This window comes from Jaculus jaculus, chromosome 14, assembly GCF_020740685.1.
Source record: "Jaculus jaculus isolate mJacJac1 chromosome 14, mJacJac1.mat.Y.cur, whole genome shotgun sequence".
In the NCBI taxonomy this organism is placed as follows: Eukaryota; Metazoa; Chordata; class Mammalia; order Rodentia; family Dipodidae; genus Jaculus; species Jaculus jaculus.
Window position 1 is genome coordinate 16,015,734 of NC_059115.1, and position 20,548 is coordinate 16,036,281.

Here is a 20,548-nt window from a genome sequence, read left to right on the forward strand (position 1 = left end):
AACCAATCGGCAGCCGCATCCAGCAGCGTCTAGGACGGGCCGCTGGAGATAACAAACACTGCACATCTGGGATTGGCTGATGTGGTGCATCTCAGCCAATCACCTCCAGCCACAGGCCGGGAGGGGGCGTGCACTAGCGCAGGACCAATCCGCGGATGAGGCACGCGCAGATAGGGGCTGGGCACCTCTTGCCAATCGGGAGTGGTAGGAGGCGGGCCTGACACTGGGCTGCCGGCTTCGGCGCCATGAATATCTTGCCCAAGAAGAGCTGGCACGTCCGAAACAAGGACAATGTGGCCCGCGTGCGGCGGGACGAGGCCCAGGCCCGGGAGGAGGAGAAGGAGCGTGAGCGCAGGGTGCTGCTCGCTCAGCAAGAGGTAAGCGGCGAGCCCGGCCGGGCGGAGCTCGGGTTCCAGGCGCGCCGGCAGGGACCGGAAGTGCACTGTGCGCAGGCGCGGAGGAGCTTGGCGTAGGTTGGCCGGAGCTTGTGCTGACTTCCACGGAGCTTTCCTAGAAATCTCTCTGTGCAGGATTCCCCGCTTATGTGTTCAGGCAGTAGCACGGAGTAGGAGTTTGATAAAGACACCGTGGAACTGTTCAAATTCTGGTTATACTTTACCTGCAGTTTAGCATCTGCTCTTCGTTCCCTCCGTTCAAAGCGCTCGAGACTTGAGAAATCCCTCACGGAGTGCACTACGTTACTGGAGGGGCGTTGTCACCTTGTTGTGGCTCCAGAGAGGGAGGCACAGGGAGAAGGAACAGTGGGCGTGCCAGGTCCCACACCCTGGGCGAGCTTTCTCCCGACTGCTCCCCACGCATGTACCCAATTGATTTCTTGAGGTACGGGTCTCGTTCTAGCATAGACGGACCTGGAATTAACCATGTAGTCTCAGGCTGGCCTGGAATTTAGCGATCCTCCTACCTTGGCGCCTCCCCGAGGGCTGCTGGGATGAAAGAAGTGCGCCAACACGCCCAGCCCCAGTTGTTTTCTTAATAGTCTGAGTCAGGTGTTAACCCCTAACTTTCAGCCAGCTACTCCGGTCAACAGTGGCTAAGAAGTAGTTTGGGTTTTAAAAATGCACCTTTATCAGTGAAAATTGCTTTATCTCTAGCCGCGTCTGATGGCACAGACCTGCAATCCCAGCTACTGAGGAGGCAGAGTCAGAAAGATGGCCAGTTAAAGGGCAGTTTGTGCAATAGTTAATACGACCCTGCCAGCCCCATTCCTGAAAACTGAAATAGAAAAAAAAGAGGAATTGCTAATCTTTTTAGGGGTTGAATTTAGAACCACGTACACTTAGCAGTGCTGCACCATTGAGCTCCCCAGTTCCACTCTAGCTGTTTTTATTGCATTGTTCCAGACTGGGAGCCCTGTGGTTTAGATCAGGATCTCCTCTCAGCTGGTGGGAATCATGCCTGTTCTAGGTCCCTGTGCCCCATAGACCCTTTCTTGTAGCTCCCAGCATGGTGCTTTCAGCTATCAGCACGAGACTCGGTCCCTTGAAGCACCTTAGGTTCTGAATGTCCTGTCTATAAACTTCTTCCTTCACAGGCCCGCACAGAATTCCTACGAAAGAAAGCCAGGCGTCAGAACTCGCTGCCTGAGCTTGAAGCAGCAGAGGCGACAGCTCCCAGTTCTGGCCCTGTGGACCTGTTTCGGGAGCTGCTGGAAGAAGGGAAAGGGGTGACCAGAGGCAATAAAGAGCACGATGAAGAGAAGCGACAAGAGAAAGTAAGCTGGTTTCACCCATGTTGGAGGAGTCCTGGGTAGAGCTGGGGGAGGCCTTTTGGCCCTGAGCAGTGACTGTAAAGCTGCAGTGGGGGCAAATAAGTACCCAGGAAACGGAATCTATATCCACTAAGCTGGCTACTGCTATGGGGTACTCGAGCTTTGTTAGCGGATGCTTGATTGCCCCCCCTCCCCCGCTGTTGTTGACACCTTAGGAATGTGAGGTCTTAAGCTATTTTGAGATGGAGGTCGTCTTATGTAGTTCAAACTGGCCTCCAGTCCTTTTGTTTGTATACAGTGTAAGGGCACTTCAGGTCTGTTGCCATAAACAAAGCACAGCTAGCTTTACATGGGTGGCTGGGGAATGGAACTTGGGTGGACAAGCTTTCCAAGCTAGTACCTTTAACTGCTGAGCCCTCTTTCCTGGTCTGGCTTCCAATTCTTGATTCCCCTGCCTAAAGCATGAGTGCTGGAATCACAGGTGTTTAAAAAACAAGAACAAAACAAAAAAACAAGGGGCGCGTGTGGTGGCACATGCCTTTAGTCCCAGCACTCGGGAGGCAGAGGTAGGAGGACTGCCATGAGTTTGAGGCCACTCTGAGACTCCATAGTGAATTCCAGGTTAGCCTGGGCTACAGTGAGACCCTACCTCGAAAAACCAAAACCAAAAAACCCCCTACATTTAAGCTTTTCAAAACGTGGATCAAGACCTTCACTCTCCTCCCCTAGTATTTCCCATTACTTTGAAAGTGTCATTTCCTCCCTCAGCCATTCTTCTAGTTCGCCTGCTTTCTTAACACATCTCTCAACCTTGCCCTGGGACTGAGGTAGCCTCACCTGCCCCTCCCCCCTTTCTGGATTACTGTACCTGCCAGTCTTTCATGCCCCCAGCACCTCACCTGCTCACCTGGCTGGTTCCTAACTGGTGTGTGATTACCCTTTGTTGAATGCCTCCTTAGGCCCTGGGTTTTGCCTCAGACTGAAAAGACTAGACCAGCTTTTGTTTTCTGGCCCCACAGGAGAGACAAGAGAAGGCACTGGGTATCCTGACATACTTGGGCCAAAGTGCAGCAGAAGCCCAGACCCAACCCCCTTGGTACCAGCTTCCCCCAGGACGAGGGGGACCCCCACATGGGCCCAGCCCAGATGAGAAGATCAAGAGTTGCCTAGACCCCTTACGTGAGATACAGAAGCATCTGAGAAAGAAGAGAAGGCACAGTGAGGAAGAAGTCCGTCCTACTAGAAAGAAGGAGGTGCCCGATAAACAGCGGCCCAAGGAGTAAGCATGAAGACCCAGACAGAATACCACACAAACTTATGGAGCCGTTCTGGCAGGATAAAGTGGTTCTCAGCATGTGGTCCAGAGACCTCCAGGGAAATTCTGTGGATAGACTTATTCAGGAGTGTGATGTCCTGATGGGGTACATGCGTGTGTACAAGATTCCTGCTTTCATGTCTAGCCTATCATTTTTTTTTTTTTTTTTTTTTTTGAGGTAGGGTCTCTCTCTAGGTCAGGCTGACCTGGAATTCACTTTGTAGTTTCAGGGTGGATTAAAGGTGTGCACCACCACGCCCAGCTAGTATCATTTTTACAGGTAGAACCCACATAGAGGTCCTATAAATCCCAGCATTCGGGAAGCTTACTGTTAAGTTCAAGGCTCGCTTGGCTTTCATACGGAGTGAGCTCCAGGTCAGCCTGGGTTAGAATGAGGCCCTGTCCCCCAAAAGGTGGGGGGCAGTCCTGAGACCAAAATTTGAGAACCACTAGGGAAAAGCATACTCATGTCCCTAGGATGCTAGACCCCAAAGTGTGGGTAGCCTTCATTTTACAACGAAAGGGGCCCAGTGTACTGCTCGGTGGAAGGACATGATTTTAGAAGCAGGGCAGACGGAGCCCTTGGAAGTGTGGGTCAGTCTTGCTCATGTTGTCTCAGCTGCCCTCTAGTAGGCTTCAAGGGTAGGCTGCCAGCTTTCTCATCTTATCACCTCCTTGCAGGCCCCCCTCTCTGGATCAGCTTCGAGCTGAGCGTCTTCGGCGGGAAGCAACTGAGAGGGCTCGGGCAGAAGCCCTGCTGGCCCGGGTGCAAGGCCGAGTACCCCAGGAGGGTCAGCCAGAAGAAGAAGAGACAGATGAACGGCGGCGGCGGTACAACTCCCAATTCAACCCCCAGTTGGCCCGGCGCTCACGCCAGCAGGACCCCACTCTTGCTCTCTGACTCCTGGGGGGTATAGGAGAGGCTGTTGCTGCCAGCCATCATATAAAACTATTTATTCATAAATATTTTCCAAAATGAAAATAGGTTTACCAAAAAATGTCCCTCACTGGGGAGGGGAGGAGGGGGCAGCCCTTGCCCCTGGGCCCCCAGGGTTGGGCAGAGAGGAAGAGAAAACCTCCTGGGCCCCCTCCCTGCTTCCTGGGGGAAGAGGGTGCCCCATGGTCTGGGGCCTCCCCCAGTCTTCCAGGGCAGGGCCCTCACCTGGGCAGGGGGATCAGCATGCGGGGGAGGGGTTGGGTGGAGAGGGGCCGGTGTCACTGGAGGTCCCGGTCCTCCAGGTAGCGGTACTCAAAGGTGAAGCCTTCCTTCTTCCGCTGGCCCCACTTCTCGTAGTCAAAGTAGATGTAGGTGCCCTGGCCAGGGGAGAAGGTGGTCAGTGAGTGGATGAGGAGGGGGCTGACGGCCGGGCCAGACTAACACGGGGGCACTTACTGGGGCAGTGGAGGTGCCAAGCTGTCTGTCTTACATGTGTACACTGTTACGGCACCCTCAGTGACCACAGGTAGGAAATATCAGGTCCACTTTAGAGTGGAACAGAGGAGACAAAAGGGCAATGCCTCCACCCTTGCTGGGCCTCCAGGCTTCTACTGCTTTCAGGCAGCTGCAGCTTTGGAGCTCCTGGTCAGTGCTGACCACAACCATGAGGTCTAGCCTGGTGTTCAAAGACCCTGCGGAATGAGTATACCTCCATTCCTAGAGAACGCAACAGGCGCAGAGAACATCCAAGTGCTCTGCAGGGATGGACACTTTATTGTTAAGGTGGTGCAGGGATTTTGAGTGACTGGATGCCCTAAGATGCACTAATATGGAGGACCAAATCAGTGTGGAACAGGAAGCTTGCAGTCAGGGTTGGAGAGGATACAGCAGGAGAGAAGCTGGGTTCTGAGTGTCTGAAATGCTTCTAAGAAAGGGGCCTGGAAAAACGGAGACGTGGGGTGGAGTTCTGTGAGGACAGCGACGAGGGAGAGGGGACTTGGCATCTGGGAAGTGTGTGTGGGGGGGTGGGGAACCACATATACACACACACACACACACTTTGGGGACTAGAAGGATTGCTCAGCAGTTAAAGGTGCTTGCTTGCAAAGTCTGATGGCCTGGGTGGGATTCCCCAGTACCCACAAAAAGCTAGATGCACAAACTAGCACATGGGACTGGAGTTCATTTTACAGTGGCAGGAGACCCCGATGCTCCTGTTCTGTCTCTCAGATATTAAAATATGCATATAGTGGGCTGGAGAGATGGCTTAGCAGTTAAAGCATTTGCCTGCAAAGCCAAAGGACCTTGGTTCAATTCCCCAGGATCCATGTAAGTCAGATGCACAAGGTGGTGCATACAGCTGGAGTTCATGGCTGGAGGCCCTGGCGCACCCATTCTTTCTCTGCCTCTTTCTCAATAAATTAATTAAAAAAATAAAGTTTAAAAAGTATATAAAATAGCCCACTTTGGAACACACCAACTGAATAGAAATTTGAGAAAAAAAAAATAGACTCTAACAGCCATGATGCTCACTGTGCAGGTGTCATTAGTACTTACGTGTTATTAACTCATTTCATCCTTGTGACAGCTGCATGAGCTGGGTGCCATTACTCCCATTTTTACAGGTAAGAGTGACTTGCTCAAGGTCACTCAGCTACAGCTGGGCTTCAACCCAGGATGACTGATTCAGGGTGTTTGGGGAGAGTGGAGTTTCCAATCAGCCAGTTGTGGAAATATGAGAAGGCCACCTAAACAACAGCCTGCTCTCCAGTCTGCTCAGTCCCTGCTCTGCTGGTTGCCAGGAAATGGAGGGGAAGCCAGGAGCAAGGAGATGAGATGCCCACTAGAAAATCCTTCACTTCCAACTGAGGACTGCCTGGTGGGGGCACAGGCTAGCAGTTCCAGTACTTTGGAAGGAGTGTTTGGACAGTATCCTAGGCACAGTGAACAGCCAAGGTAGACCAGCTTTGTCAGTCTGGGCTTGGGGTCATTAACCATAGCCCAGTGAAACTGGGGTAGGTGGGGCCCTCACCTGCTCAAACTCATCTGTGATGGTCTTGGGCTCCTCATGCCTCTGGAACCACATCATGTATTTGGTGTGGAATCGCCACGACTGCTTTTTTAGGGCTTTTGCTGCCAGGTACTGTGCCTTAGTTCCCTGGGAGAGGAAAGGTAGAGAAGGAAATAAAAGCCCCCAAACTGGATGGGATGCAGAGAATTAGGTAGGGCTACACAGTCTACTTGGAGACAGCACTGGGGCACAGAACATACCAATGCTGGTCAGGAGGAGAAAATGGACAGGTAGAAATTGCTTCAGAGAAGCATTGAGAAAAGAATGCAGAATGAAAGCTCAGGAAATGCTTCAGGAAAAAGCTGGTGGCGGGGGGAAGGGGGGTTACTTCTGACTTACTGGGATCAGGTCAAAACTCCCCAGAAACAGGCCCAAGAATTGCCCAGTGCTGAGAGCCATTCTAGAGTAAAGGGCTGACTGGGGGAAGCTGTGAGACTCTTAACGTGGACTGGTGCTTGCACCTGAGATCAGCCTTTCCCTGGGCCGAAGCAGCTCTGACTCCTCAGTGCTGAAGGGCACTGGGACATGTTTGGTTTGTAGAGAATCCATGAGTGGAACAGAATGGGGTCATGGTCCCAGTGACCACAGTTGGGCACCCACCTTATCCCTCAAGTCTGGGGGAGGGGGTTATAGTGGCAGGAGGGCTAAGTGGGGTGGGGGACAGGCTAACTCAGGGGCCCTGCTGTACCTCCAGATAGTAGAAGATGAAGAAAAGCGTCTCGGTCGATAGGCGCTGGTAGAACTCCACAGTGTCCGAGTGTGGGGGTGGCATCTGGTGATGGTAGGGTGGTGTTGGGCAGGGGTTCCGGGGGAGGTACTGTCTGTGGACCAGAGGGTAGTTAGTACCGGATGCTGCCGGGGACCTGCCAGCCTGCCTCAGGCGGGTGTGGAGAAGCGCGTGTCCAGATGCTGTAGCCAAGTGTGCGGAGCTTTATGAGCACCTTCCACCTGACCAGGACTCAGGATCCAGCAACCCACCACCGGCCTCTCCCTCAGACTCAATCCTAGCCCCCAGCTGCTTCTGCAGCCCCTCACCGGATGCGCTCGGAGTCAGAGGGGTGGGGCATGTGGTGCCAGGCAGCCTCTTCCATTGCCTGCTGGTATAGCTGCTCCTTGGTGAGAGGTACTGGCCCCAGAGGACAGACGCCCAGGGACAGGGGTATGTTCACCTCTGATAGCTGCAGGGGTGGCTGGGCTGAGGCCGGAGGTGCTGATGTGCTGCTCAGGATAATGTCTGTATGGAGGGGGGGCCATGGGGCCCCTCAATGATGAGGATGGGACCAGCTCCTCTTTGGCTTCCACCCTCCCCATCATCTGTGGACCCTCACCTCGCTCTGTCAGGTGTAACGTTGGCACAGGGTCCTCAATACCAGAGCTGATGGCTGCCCGCTCTGCCATGGACTTTAGGGAGCTCAAAGGTTCTGGGGCCTGGGGAAGGAAAAAGGGGCTGGGCCTAAGGACCTGGATATTCTTGCCTGCTCTGCGGGCAGGGCCATCATAGGCCAGTTACCCACTCAAGATCTAAAATGGCATGTAAAAGCACTGTAGCTGCAGGAAAAACTTCACACCACTAAGGCCTCGATTGTAGAGGAAGGCTCAGTGTGTGGACTCTGCACTGTGGAATACCATGCAGTAGTTCTAAAAGCAGAAGTTTGTGAGGAAACAAGATCCTACTAACACAGAGGACATGCCATAAAACATACTCCTATAAGGACGCCACATGCTGGAAGAACACCCACTGGAGTGCCCACGGCAGTATGGCGCCTTGGGGAGGCGTCAGGACGGCAGGCTATGCTTGCTTTAGGGAGTGATGGCCATCCTGCAGGCATTCAGTCTCCTTGGGAACACCAGCAGGTTGGGCCTACAGCCCCCACACTGCCTTACTAATTAAACAGCTTAGGAATGCATTTTGCCACCACGTGGGAAGCTGAGGGAAGAGCACAAGTTCAAGGCCAGTCTGAGCTATATATATATATATATATATAGCAAATTCAATGTCAGATTGGGCAATTTTCGGAGACCCTGTCTCAAAAACCACAAGAAAAAACCGTGGACTCTTTTTGAGAACCTCTAAACCACTGTTTCTATGTTTTCTGAATTTTTTTTTTTCTTGTAGAAAAGTACACACTCTGAATTTGCTGCTCAGGGCCAGGGCCTGCTCACCTTGATCTCAGGGGTGGTGCTGAACTGTGGTGGCCCATTGAGCAAGGTACCAGCTGCCTTGGCTTCATTGAAGCTGGGTGTTGGAGAGCTGGGGGGATTCACAGGCAATGGCACGAGGAGGCTGGGTCCCCCTGAGCTGTTCCCTGAGCCTGGGGCCACGCCCCCAGCCCCTGCTGGGGCTGCCGAACTGGATTCTTTCCTGAGGAACAAATAAAGGAGGAGAGGTGGTTCAGGGGAAGGGCCCTGTATGTGGGTGGGCAGGGAGAAAACACAGAAGATGGGCTCCGAAAGGGGCAGCTGAGGGCAGACAGCTGGGACAAAAGTTCTTTTGGTCAATGGTAGAACTGATCTCTAAAACCCTTTATCCTCAAATAAAGCAAAGAACTATGGAGATGGAAATATATTCTCAGGGTGCTCTAACAGGTTGTGGGGTTATAAGATTAGTAGGGGCAGTGTTCTGGAACCTTCACTGAAGTGGTGATGAGGGAGTCAGGAAGTTACTATCACAAAACAAGTAGCCTTGGGCAGGTGCCCCAGGGCTGGTGGTAAACTGGCCAGGGTAAGGCAGGTCCTTTGGTATGCTTTGAGAAATAGGTGGTGTATGCTAGCCTAAGGTTTGAAGTGTGGCTGGAGGACGACTGTGGGACATTTCACTTTGGCAAGTCAGTAGCCCCTCCAGTGGGAGTTAGGAAGCCGTAGGCTGGGAACAAAATGGAGAGGCAAGGAGGGTGGGACTCTCAAGACTTTAAGTGAATGGTAGGCAAAACTGGAACCTAATCTACACAGGTCCCAGGTAGTAAAATACAGTGAAAGGAAACCTTGCCAAGGGGGAAGGCAGACCACTGCTGGACACTACCCAAGGGCAGGGCCTAGGGCCCTGTCACCAGAGCCTCCCTGTGCCAAGAGGGAGGCTGAATCCACATCCAGCCACTACTGAGATACTCACGAGGTGCTGGGCGGTGGGTTGTGGGAGCCTGAAGGTGGCCCTAGAGCCTGGCTGCTAGTGGTGTTGCTCCCACTGCTACTCAGGGCCACCTCTGCGGGGCTGTCAGCCACAACTGAGCTGTAACCTAGGGGAGGAGAGGAAGTAGAAAAAGCCCATCAGCTGCCTATGCTACCCTGGGTCCTCCTCCCAGCCCCTACCTCCACTTACTGGTAGCACCATTCTGCTTGCCAGCCCCTCCGCCTGCACCGCTGTTACTACTGTTCCCACTGCCTCCGCTGCTTCCACCTCCCCCACTCGGCTGGGCGCTGGGGGGTCGGGGTTGGGCAGTGCTGGACCCGCTGGCATTAGGTGGAGCCACAGCCTGGGCATAGGGGGCAGGAGTGCCTGAGTTGTGGCTGGGAGCTGGACTGGCTTTGGGACCCAGGGCACTTGGAGGTGCTGCTGGGGTGGGGGCTCCATTGTTGCCAGGGGTGGTGTTCAAGGCCGAGGTGGTGGGTTGGGGACCAGAGGGGTAAGTGGGCGGCACAGCTGGCGACTGGGGGTGCTGGTTGCTGTGGACAGGCTTGGAGCCATTTTTGGCTGGAGACTGTAGGGAGGAGAGAACAGAAGGTCAGGACCCACTGAACCAACCTGTCCCCCACCTACCAGCCTCCACAGCCTCTTCTCTAATCTGCCCTCAACTGTATCTGTCCTTTTGGGTGTGGCTGGGAGACTTCACATACCCTCAAAATATACTTATTTCTAACCTTCCCCACTTCCTAAATCCCGCCTGGGCAGTGCCCTGTGTGGCCCACATGGATCTCACAACCCAAGTTGTCAGACAACAGAGGACTAATGAGAAACTGCAACATCCTACTGGCCGTCAGGCTGTATGTTTGAATGTCACTTAAAAGGTCTTCAGCCAGGTGTGGTGGCACAAGCCTTCAATCCCAGCACTCAGGAGGCAGAGGTAGGAAGATTGCTGTGAGTTCAAGGCCACCCTGAGACTACATAGTGAATTCCTGGTCAGCCTGAGCCAAAGTGAGCCCCTACTTCGAAAAACCAAAAAATAAAAATTAAAAAAAATAAAAGGTCTTCACAGCTATTCAAGAAACAATAAATTACAGCACTCCAGAAAGCTGTGGCCAGGCCAGGGCATGCCTACTGAAGCCAAGCCCTAACAGACAACTCAAGCTGTCATGCCTGGCAGCCTCCTGGTCTTCAGACATAGGAGTCTCACATCCCAAAAGAGCCTTAGCCATTCACTTTCTTCCTGGGATCACTGCTTGACATTGAGAGCCAGGCCAGCTCACAGGAGTCCCTCTATCCCAGCCTCTCTTCTTAACCCCTGCTGGCCCACCCACCTTACTGTTCCCAGACCCTGGTTCAGCACCCACTCAGGGCCTCCCCTTGGGACCATCCCACCCATCAGCATGCAGAGGGGCCCTTGATCCATTCTGGTCCTCATAACATCATTCTTGTTTTCATGAGTGCTTCTGTCTTGGGCAAAGTGAGGGCTCACTAGGGGGCAGAGGAATTCTAAGAAGTGCCACTACTACTTGCCCTCTCTGGAACTGCTTCTTGCAGTTAGCATGGCACAGGCTGTTTGATTTTCTAACCCATCACCCGTTGGGACCCTTCAGAGTTGGTCTACCAACAGCATCCCATCTTACACTTGCAAACTTCCTGCCACAGCTCGCCTCTGTGACCTGCTGCCGTCCTCTGCACCACTCCGCCTTCCTTTATAGCTAAGGGCACAGGGCTCAACCCTCGACCATGGCACCAGTCTGCCCTCAGGATGGCACCAATTTCTCACATACAAAGGTGACCCAGAACCTAGTGCTGGCAATCTGGCCTCAATAAACCCCACCACCAAACAAACACGTAAACAAGCCATTGATTCCAGGTTTGTACCCACCTGGCTGACTTCACTATCTGTTGAGCGTCCCCTCTTCTTATCATCTTCAGAGTTCTCCTGAGGTGGAGGAGGAGTCAGAACTGTGTGATCTCTGGAGTCCAGAAGGGCCTTAGCTGCTCTGAACCTGGGGCAGGATGACTGACCCAGAGCTGCTCCAACATCCCACTTGAACTTCTCTGACAAACTCACCTAAATCTGAACTTATTAATGCCCTCATCTTCTGACAGCCAGCCCTCATTCCTATCCTCTCTAAAGGACTCAGGGATGTTCTTTCCCTAAGGAACCCAGCCCTGGATCCCTGCTGAGGTGGCCAGTGGCCCAGCTTCTCAGGCATCCTATACCCCAATACCTCCCATACCCAGCCCCATATGGGGCCTAAACATGCATGGGACCCCAGGATCTACCTATCAGCTCTTTACATCTTATAGGTGTCCAGAAAGGTTTGGAGCTCAAAGCCTAGATCTTTACTTCCTAGACTGCCCTCCCTGAGGTGAGATTGGCTTTTATCTCCTAGATGCCCACCCCCTTGAGCACACAGGCTACTAATGGCTCAACCCTCACCGTAGTGCAGTTGGCTGGGCTGGGTGGGATGGGAGAGCTAGAGGTGGTTGACGTAGGCGTGCTGCTGGACTGATTGAAGATCTCGTCCTCCATGTGGCTGTGGCTGGGGGGGGAGGTGGCGACCAGCGCCTGTGCTGTGGGGGCAGGGGAGTAGCATGTTTAACTGGCACAGCCACTCCTCCTGGCCCTCACCCTGTATGCCATGAAGGTCAGCCCAGGGCCTCACGAATGTCCTCGAGGTCCAGGTCATCATAGAGGAACTCGTTTTCTTCAAAGTCAGGGTCCTGGGATGAATCAACATAGTACTCCACATCGTCCTTAATCTTGCGGATGGCGTCAACGAGGATGGAGTCATTGTCCAGCATGCGCAGGATGGTCTCCAGCATGCGCACGTGGTAGCGGTGCTTCTCGATGTGCCGCTTCAAGCCCTCAATCCGGTCCTGCTTCTGCTGGTGAGCCCAGGGCCAGGCTCAGGGGCTGCAGAGCACCTGCCTGGCCCTCCTGCCCCCACAGAACCTGTCCTCAGTCCCCGGTCCCCATGGTGAACCAGAGGCTCCAGTCCAGCCCTCCTGTCATTGGATAGCATGGATTCTGCCCACCCTCTGCTGCTACGGGGACCAATCTGAAACTTCTGACATCTCAAAGATCTTACTACTGTCTTCCAACTCTTTCTGGTTCCAGAAGTCCCTAGAAACCTGAAGAAGATCCAGAGGTCCCTAGGCCAGCCTGACCACTTGGCCTGTATCTGCACCTCACCTGACAGAACAAGTCACTCAGCACCCCCACCTCCTGGGAGATACCCTGTCCTGCCTAGTGGTATACTGACCGACCACCACAGGTGGGTCTCGAGCTTCTATTCATAAGTTTTTGTCACTGTCAGCCCATACCTACCTAGATCTATGGCCCCTCCACCCACCCAGCACCAGTTCTAAATGCTCCTTTTGTCAAGAACCCATCACCTCCCCAACATATCTCTAGTTCCCAAAATCCCCCACCCAATTCTGGGACACCTACCATTTCCTAACCTCCCAAACCACCTCTTAACTTCCTCTGCGTCCTTCTGAACTCTCCCGAGAGATATGAAATCTGGGACCTTAACTGGCTTTGTCCCAGACAACCCTTTCTCCTGCAGGCCATACCCATTGGTTTCTAAGTGTCCTGACTTGTCCACACACCCCCCACCTCTCCTGAGAATATGGAGTCTTTGGGGTGCTATTGTTTCCTTCCCTGTTTGTCCTTCAAGTTTCTCACTGTGATCCCAGCTGAACTGAGCAAATAAAATCACTCCAATGATGGCCCCAATGTCTATGCAGACACCCCAAGCTCCTATTTTATCTACTCTCTATACCACCCAGCTAGCTAAACTGCCCAATCCTGCACTTCTAATTTCAAACCCCAGGGCCATCTTAGGCACCCAGATACTCCCATGAGCCTCCATCAATCTCCTTCTTATCAACACATTTCCCTCCACCCCCTACCCTGTAGGTGTCGGGGCTCCCCCCACTCACATCCTTGTCGCCCTTCTTCTTGCGGGTCTGCACCGACAGTGACTCCACCTCACTCTCAAACTGGTCCACCTGCATGTTTAGGGTGTCAATGGTGTTCTGGGAGGAGAGTGTGGAAGAGGAGGCTGTTAGCCATGGTTCCTGGAGTATGCTGGCTCCTGAGCTCACTTCCTTCTCTGTCTCAACTCACCGTGAGCCACTGGCCAACCTCTTCCTTCTCCTTCTGGGCAGGGTCCACCTTTTGGGCCAGGCCCAGGCCCTCCTTGCTATAAGCTTTGGTTTTGGTCTCTCGTTCCACAACTTTGAACCGTTCCATTTGCTGTGGAGAGCACAGGTGGTGATGGGGAGGCTCTCAAAGTTGGGGAAAAAGCTGATAAGGACCAGCCATACTTGAAATGGAGCACGGGGACCCAACCACTCAGGCTGTGAGCTCCTCACTTCACCTCGCCCCCCGCCCCAGGGGTGGTAACAGTACTCCTCCCAAGACCTCTGCAAGCGGCTCTATCTCTACCCTCTGGGGTCCTAGGCATCTGGCCACCTTCCCACCCCTTGGGGCCCTAGGCTTTGGGCTCCTACCGTCTCAATGAGCTTGCGGTTTTCAATAAGCTGCCTCTTGTCCTTGATCTCATTGGATGCTACCCATGTCTTGATCTGGTCCCTCAGCCGCTGCAGACAGGAGATGCAAGAAAATGAGACCACAGATCTGGGGAACTAGAACCCTCAGCGACTTCTTCTCCCTGGGACCCAGTAGTCCACTCGCCCAGTCCCTCCTCCCACAGGACACAGGAGTCCAGCCCCAGCCCCCTCACTTGTAGCTTCTTAATCTCCTTCTTTAGGTCAGCCTCATACTTTTCTTTCTGGTTCGCGTTGGCTGCATTGTGGAGCTGAGGGGTGGAGAATTCAGCAGTCAGTGTGGGAGTGTGTGCCCGGAACTCGCCGCAGTGGTAAAGGTCCAGTTTCTCTCTTCCTTGGGCTGGGAAACCTGGGACCCCTCCCCCCAGTCCATCTTAGAGCTGCTTCTCTTAGTGCCTCATCAACAGGCTCTGCAGCCCCTCTCCATGAACACCCTGAGACCCCAAACATCTTCCTGTTTTCTCCTCCCTGCAGACCCAAATTTTTAGGGCCCCAGCCTCTGTACCTTCTGCCAAATGTCCTCGAACTGCTCCACACCCTCGGACACTTTCTTGAGGCAGCGATCAATCTCACCTGGCCAGGGAGGAAGAAAGACTGTTAGGATGCTGGCAAGACAGACAGGTAAAGATTCAAAGAGGAATTCCTAGGAGAGAAAGCATATGGCCACACGACCAGAGGTAGTTGAGTCTAGTACCTTGGAGTTTGCGCTTGTCCGCCATCTTCCTTGCCCTACAGGCGCACTCTCTTCATACTCTCTAGGAGACGGACGCTGCTGGGAAATATTGGGAAGGAATGAGCATCTATTCCCTGGCTGGTCCAAACCCAGAGACATAGATGTGGGTGGGATCACTGGGTGGGATGGTGAGGGGAAGAAGTGTTTACTATCTTTTTTCTCTGTGTGGGGGCAGAATCTAGGGCCCTGTTTGCACATAAACGCTCTGCCATAGAACTGCATCCCAACTGCACTTACTATCTGAGGACAGTCCAGGTTCAATTCCCCTTATGCTCCCTTAGCTGCATAGCAGAGTCTGGCCAACAGGCATCTGGGAAGTTGTTCCAACAAGGAATAACATATTAGTGGGTGCCCAACCTAGGAAGTGGAAAATTCCTAGAGTATGGAGAATCTGTTCCTCAGATGACAACTCAAAGTATATTTCAGAGCCAAAGTCATGAGAACACAGGCAGTGCTGGGATAGAGGCAACAGCCCTTAAGTGTTACTTCCTACAGAGAGCTGGGAGCAGTGGTGCCCGAGAGAGGCCACTCTTCAGACAAGTCAGGAACAGGAGTTGGCACTTCCCAGACAAGGGCCAGGTACACTACGTATGTACAGGTATGAGCTGCAGGGAAGGAGTGACAGGAGACACTTGCAACTAAGATGAGAGCAGAGTCCACTGCTACAGACAGGGCAGATATCAAGCTGAAGAGGGACTTAGACATCAACGAAATCATGCCACAAAGAGATAATACTCCTAAAGAGCCTGCCACCCAAAAAGGTTTTAGAGCTTTGGAAGCAGAAAGCAGTACCTGAGAGAGAGTCCTGGGAGAGATAAAAATCTTAAAAAAAGGGTGAGGGAACCAATCTGTATACATGAAGGAATTCTGTATCAAATACACTCGTAATTTAGACTTAGAAACCTGAACCAACAGGTTCCCAAAACAAACAGAGGGGCATCCTTAACCTGAGGGAAGTCACTTATAACCCAGAGGGACCAGAAGACAAATTGGGGGAGGGCCACCAAAATAGGTAGGCTAGAGAAGTCATACTACAGGGCCTCCCCCTAAGACCAGGAGTGGGAGTTATGCAAACAGGACTTCTAAGTTGCCTGTAGAGTTTGTTCCCCCTAAGAAGACACTAACTAGCAAGTCCCTCTAAGATCCAGACTGTTTCCATTCTGTTAGCACAGGACGGGGTGTCTCAAAGCAGCCCTCCATCATTAAAGCAGAAACAGCTCCAACGCCCAGGACCCATGAAGCTCAAGTTGGAAAGCAGTCACAGCAAGGGTCCTCACTAAGCATGAATGGACACCTGGATATCAGCCTTGTCTAACATACTGTGCAATGTGGGAAATGGTCTATGGTGTACTGTTGAACACCTAACACTTTAACTGTGACTAGGGCAACCTGAGAAATAATCTTTTCCTTTTTCAAGAGTTTTGCTTACCTCTTCCCTTCGAATGCTGAGATTACAGAAGCACAACACCACGCCTGGCTCATTTTTGTTTTTACTTGGTACTGATCAATCACACTTGGTTAGCAGCTACAGCGTGGGTATTGGAGAGCAAGTTTTGGACAAGGCCAGGAAAGATGGGGGGCTGGTACCTTCACTGTGAGGAATTGTTTTTACCAACTAGTTAGGGTCCCATTCTGGGTGGGGGTAGATAGGGATAGTATCTTAGACTCCGGGAGCTTAACCTTCCTCACTAAATAGCCTTGTGGGGAGCTTTTTCTTTTTTGAGGTAGGGTCTTGCTGACCTGGAATTCACTCAAGGTAGCCTCAAACTCACAGCGATCCTCCTACTTCTGCCTCTCAAGTGCTATGGTTAAAGGTGTGCACCACCATGCCTGGCTTAGTAGCTTAATTTTTTTTTGTTTTTGCTTTTTTGAGGTAGGGTTTCATTCTGGCTCAGGCTGACCTAGAATTCAATATGTAGTCTCAGGATGGCCTTGAACTCGTGCTGATCCTCCCATCTCTGCCTCCCAAGTGCTGGGATTAAAGGTGTGCACCACCACACCTGGCTGGAGTTTAATTCTTTTTTTTTTTTTTTTTCTTTTTTCTAGGGAGGGCCTCACTCTGGTCCAGGCTGACCTGGAATTAACTATGTAGTCTCAGGGTGGCCTCGAATGAACTCAGGATGATCCTCCTCTACCTCTGCCTCCCAGGTGCTGGGTGCCACCACACCCGGATGAGCTTAATTCTTAACAGTAAAGGGTCCATCAAAAAGAAAGAGGGAGCGGGCTGGAGACATGGCTCAGCAGTTAAGGTGCTTGCCTGCAAAGCCTAACGACCAGGTTTGATTCCTTAGTACCCAAGGAAAGCCAGATGCACAAGGTGGTGCATGCATCTGGAGTACATTTGCAAGTGGCTGGAGGCCCTGGTGCACCCATTCTTTGTCTCTCTCTTCTCTTTTGCTGCTTGCAAATAAAACGACCATCAAAAAAAACATCTAGGACAACCAGGAGTGGTGGCACACGCCTTTAATCCCAGCACAGATAGAGATAGGCAGAGACAGGATTGTTGTGAGTTCAAGGCCAACCTAGGACTATATAGTGAATTCCAGGTCAGCCTGGGTTAGAGCAAGACCCTACCTCAAAAAACCAAAGGCTGGAGAGATGGCTCAGCAGTTAATGCACTTGCCTGCAAAGCCTAATGACTGGATTTGATTCCCCAGTACTCATGTAAAGCCAGGTGTACAAAGGGACACATGCATCTGGAGTTTGTTTGCAGCAGCTAAAGGCCATGGCATGCCCATTCTCTATCTCCCTGCTTGCAAATAAAATTTTTTTAAAAAAGTTGCTAGGTGTAGTGGTGCTTGACTTTAATCCCAGCACTGGGGAACAGAAGATCGCTGTAAGTTTGAGGCCTGCCTGAGACTACATAGTGAATTCCAGATCAGTTTGGGCTAGAGTGAGACCCTACCTCAATTTAAAAAAAAAAGGGGGTGGGGTGGGGAGAGTCTTTCCGAAGAGATTCAAACTGGAGTGAGGCAAGTACCTCTTATCCAGGGAGAATATACAACAAGGGCCTGGATGACAGCAGAAAAAAATATAGCAATCTTGACCAGGAGTGAGTCTTAGCTCCAACACTGATCAACACAGAAAAGGCTTTCTTTCTGCATCAGGGAAGATATATTAAACAAGAGCTTATATTAATGCTAGCCACCTGTCCTAAGAACCTAAGGGAGGGTGGAGCCAGATACTTTAGCCTGGATAGAGGAACAAGGCCCTTCATACCTTAGGAAGGTGATGTGTATCCCAGCCCAAAGGTGAAGGGGTTGAGACCCAGCACAAGGATACCCCCACATACCAGTGACTGACTACACAATGACAGCAAAAACAAGGAAATCCTAAGGGCACTGGAGAACAAGGCTTTGGAGCAATGCTTCAGACATCCAGGTGGGCACATCTGTGTCAAGAGAAGACTGTACCTGACTAGGGAAAAGCCACTCTTCTACAGAGAAGGGCAACTGTGACAGACCCAAGGTACCTGTGTTCTAGGCATTGGAACCTTAGCCAGAGTGGGGGCAATACCTTCTTCCCCTCAAAGAAAAACCTTACATTACAAGGATGTCGGGACCTCCTCATAACTCCCAGCAAAGCACAGAAAAGAAGCTGGCACTGGAGCCTCAAAGCACCACCACAGAGAAACCTGTCCGCCCAGGATTCCACCAAGACCCTTCCTAGGATGTCACTACCTCAGGGCCCCTCTGGGGTAGATGTGCACCTTCATACAGAACAACACACACCTGGATGGGTCAGAGTTCTCAAGTAACATCCAAGACACAGGGATCCTTTGCTCAGTAGGGCCAATCAGGAAGACCGTGGCCCATCAAGTCAGGACCTCACAACAAACAGGAACCAACAACAAAGAGGCCCCAGAACTTCACTGCAGGGGGCCAAGTTACTGTCTCAAGAGATTTACTGGACTCCGACAAGTACCACACAAGGAGGGTCTTGGACACAAGGTGCCTTCCATGTAGGAGAGCTTACACTCGGTGAGGCAAGGAGCTGTGGCAGGCAGTGTTGGAAGAGGAAACATAACCCAGAGGAGGATGCTGGCACTGCCTCATGAGGCTCTGTGGCTCTGGGAGGTGGATGCATTAGGTCCAGGACACAGGTAGATATCACCAAAGGTAGGGGGACTAGGAACTTCCACCTTGAAGAGTCACGCTAGAACATTTAGTCCCAGGCATGATGACCTCAGTGGGGTCTCTAACAAGTCTCACACCTCACAGCTCCTCCATAAGGAATCTTCACCTTAGTCCCAGAGAACTCAGAGGAAGGTGAGACACTCCGGTAGCACCAGGACCCAAGGAGGTCCTTTGCCTCACACGAGCACACACAGAAGGTGAAGATTCCTCAAATACAGGAGGGGCCGGTGCCAGTATCAAAGACGAGAATTTCTGACAACAGTATGAAGGGCTTCTTAGTCTGCAAAGAAACCACAACTGCGGACAGAAGGGCCAATTCTTGCAGAACAAGAACTCTGGGCGAGAAAGACTTGCATCCTTAGGGTGCTGGCGGGGTAGGGAGGACAGCTCCAGCTCTCAATCCACCATTGCTTCCGCCAGTGGGTTTCAGCGCTGGGACAATCCACATATCCACAGGGGAAGTAGATGTGAATGGGGGTGCATACCTCAGACTCGTGGTAAGAGGCAAGGTAGGTAGTGAGGAAAACCCTTACTAAAAGGGCAGGGGGTGGATCTTATGGAGAGGTGACAGCCCCTGCACCGAGATGCAGCTGTTTATTTGAACGGCCCCCCCAACGGGAGCTCACCCACAAGCAGGCCAGTGGCCAGTGGGGGCTTAAGTTTCACCAAGATAGAGTAGACATGTAGACCCAGGGAAGCTAAGCAACCCTGCCACATCAATGCCAGTGGACTTCCACCACCAGAAAGCAGAATCTTGCATCCAGGGGTGCCTGCTCCCACAGCCAGAGGGCTGCATACCCCACCCCCAGAGGCTGAGGCCAGGAAGTGAACATCATGGACAGACAGTCCTGAATCCTGAGGGGATGGGAGAAACTACACTCCCTCCTAAAGAAAGCTGAGGTGTTGTGGGACGTGCACGCCTAAGGGACAAGGTGCAAACTTTGGCTAAGGCTCCAAGTCACAAACCAGAGTCTTTGTGGGGACTTGATCCTCCAAAGAAACCCTCATCAGACACTGCGGGGGGGGGGGGGAAGCCGGGAGACTTAGGAGGCCACGCTCGCGGATGGGGAAGGCACCGGCGCTGCAAGGGGTGCAGACAGAGCCCCGACTTCTCCACCCAGCAGATGCCATGGGGGCCGCGGGCAGGACCCTTGACCCGGGTGGCCATCCCGTCGCGGACCCGGGGCCGGCGCGGTGCCACGCGGGGATGTGGACGCGGACGGCGGAGGCGAGGGTCCCGCCCGCAGCGCAGCCCGCGGTAAAGGCCGTGTCGCGACAGGCAGGGCGGCGAGTGGCCGAACAGAGACGGCGCGGACGGACACCGACGGCCGAGGCGCCGGGGGAAGGGAAGGGAAGGGGACCCGGCCCAGTCGAGCCTGACGCTCTCACCACAGGAGCTGGCGCCGCCGCTGAGGAGCGTATCGCGACAGGCAGGGGAAGGCGAGCGCCCGCCGCCTTTTTTTTTTTCTCTCGCGCCCCCGAGCCTCGGGCGCTATCGCGATAACGGGCGCGAAGCGGAAGTGGGACGTGGGAGGAAAAGTGGACCCGGGGCTGTTCTGACGACGGGGAGGTCGGGGCTCAAGGGAGGCCGCGGCCGTCTGCCGATGGCTCCGCGGAAGCTGACCGGGCCCGGTCCAAGATGGCGGCGGCGGAGGAGGCCTCCCCTCCTCTCTTCTAGTCTCTGGCGCCGACCCGCCCCCGAGCCCGAATATACGCCCGTCATTGCTGCCGCCGCACGTCGCTCTGGACCATAGGACGCATCTCATTGGCTTGCAGCAAAGATGCGGCCGGCCCCCTCTCGCCGATTGGTTCACTGCTGCAAGGCGCGGCGTTCGATTGGCCTTCTGCGCAGCCCACTAGGATTGGCTCAGGTTTGCTTCCCCGCTCCGCCTCCTCCTCCCGCCTCAGGGCACAACACGCCA

At 53.1% G+C, this 20,548-nt stretch overlaps 2 protein-coding genes across 4 annotated transcripts; one reads left to right on the top strand and one right to left on the bottom strand.

Moving 5' to 3' along the window:
* The first annotated feature begins 187 nt into the window (after nt 1–187).
* Leng1 (leukocyte receptor cluster member 1) lies at nt 188–4,026 on the top strand. The gene is made up of 4 exons (XM_004671564.3): nt 188–377; nt 1,553–1,732; nt 2,749–3,008; nt 3,726–4,026. The coding sequence occupies exons 1-4, from the start codon at nt 246–248 to the stop codon at nt 3,943–3,945; spliced, it is 792 nt and encodes a 263-aa protein (XP_004671621.1). The 5' UTR covers nt 188–245; the 3' UTR covers nt 3,946–4,026.
* Nucleotides 3,975–20,272, bottom strand: Cnot3 (CCR4-NOT transcription complex subunit 3). 3 transcript variants are annotated; one of them, XM_004671563.2, is made up of 18 exons: nt 20,016–20,272; nt 14,452–14,526; nt 14,263–14,330; nt 13,934–14,008; nt 13,701–13,790; nt 13,315–13,443; nt 13,128–13,223; nt 11,846–12,065; nt 11,620–11,753; nt 11,059–11,115; nt 9,369–9,747; nt 9,162–9,285; nt 8,216–8,414; nt 7,381–7,480; nt 7,088–7,286; nt 6,741–6,873; nt 6,014–6,139; nt 3,975–4,358 (listed from the first exon to the last, which is right to left on the bottom strand). In XM_004671563.2, the coding sequence occupies exons 2-18, from the start codon at nt 14,474–14,476 to the stop codon at nt 4,260–4,262; spliced, it is 2,253 nt and encodes a 750-aa protein (XP_004671620.1). In that variant the 5' UTR covers nt 14,477–14,526; nt 20,016–20,272; the 3' UTR covers nt 3,975–4,259. The 3 variants fall into 3 exon arrangements, with proteins under 3 accessions (XP_004671620.1, XP_044989740.1, XP_044989741.1); XM_045133805.1 differs by having other exon boundaries at nt 11,846–12,068; XM_045133806.1 differs by having other exon boundaries at nt 11,846–12,068; nt 14,452–14,529.
* Nucleotides 20,273–20,548: the final 276 nt, after the last annotated feature.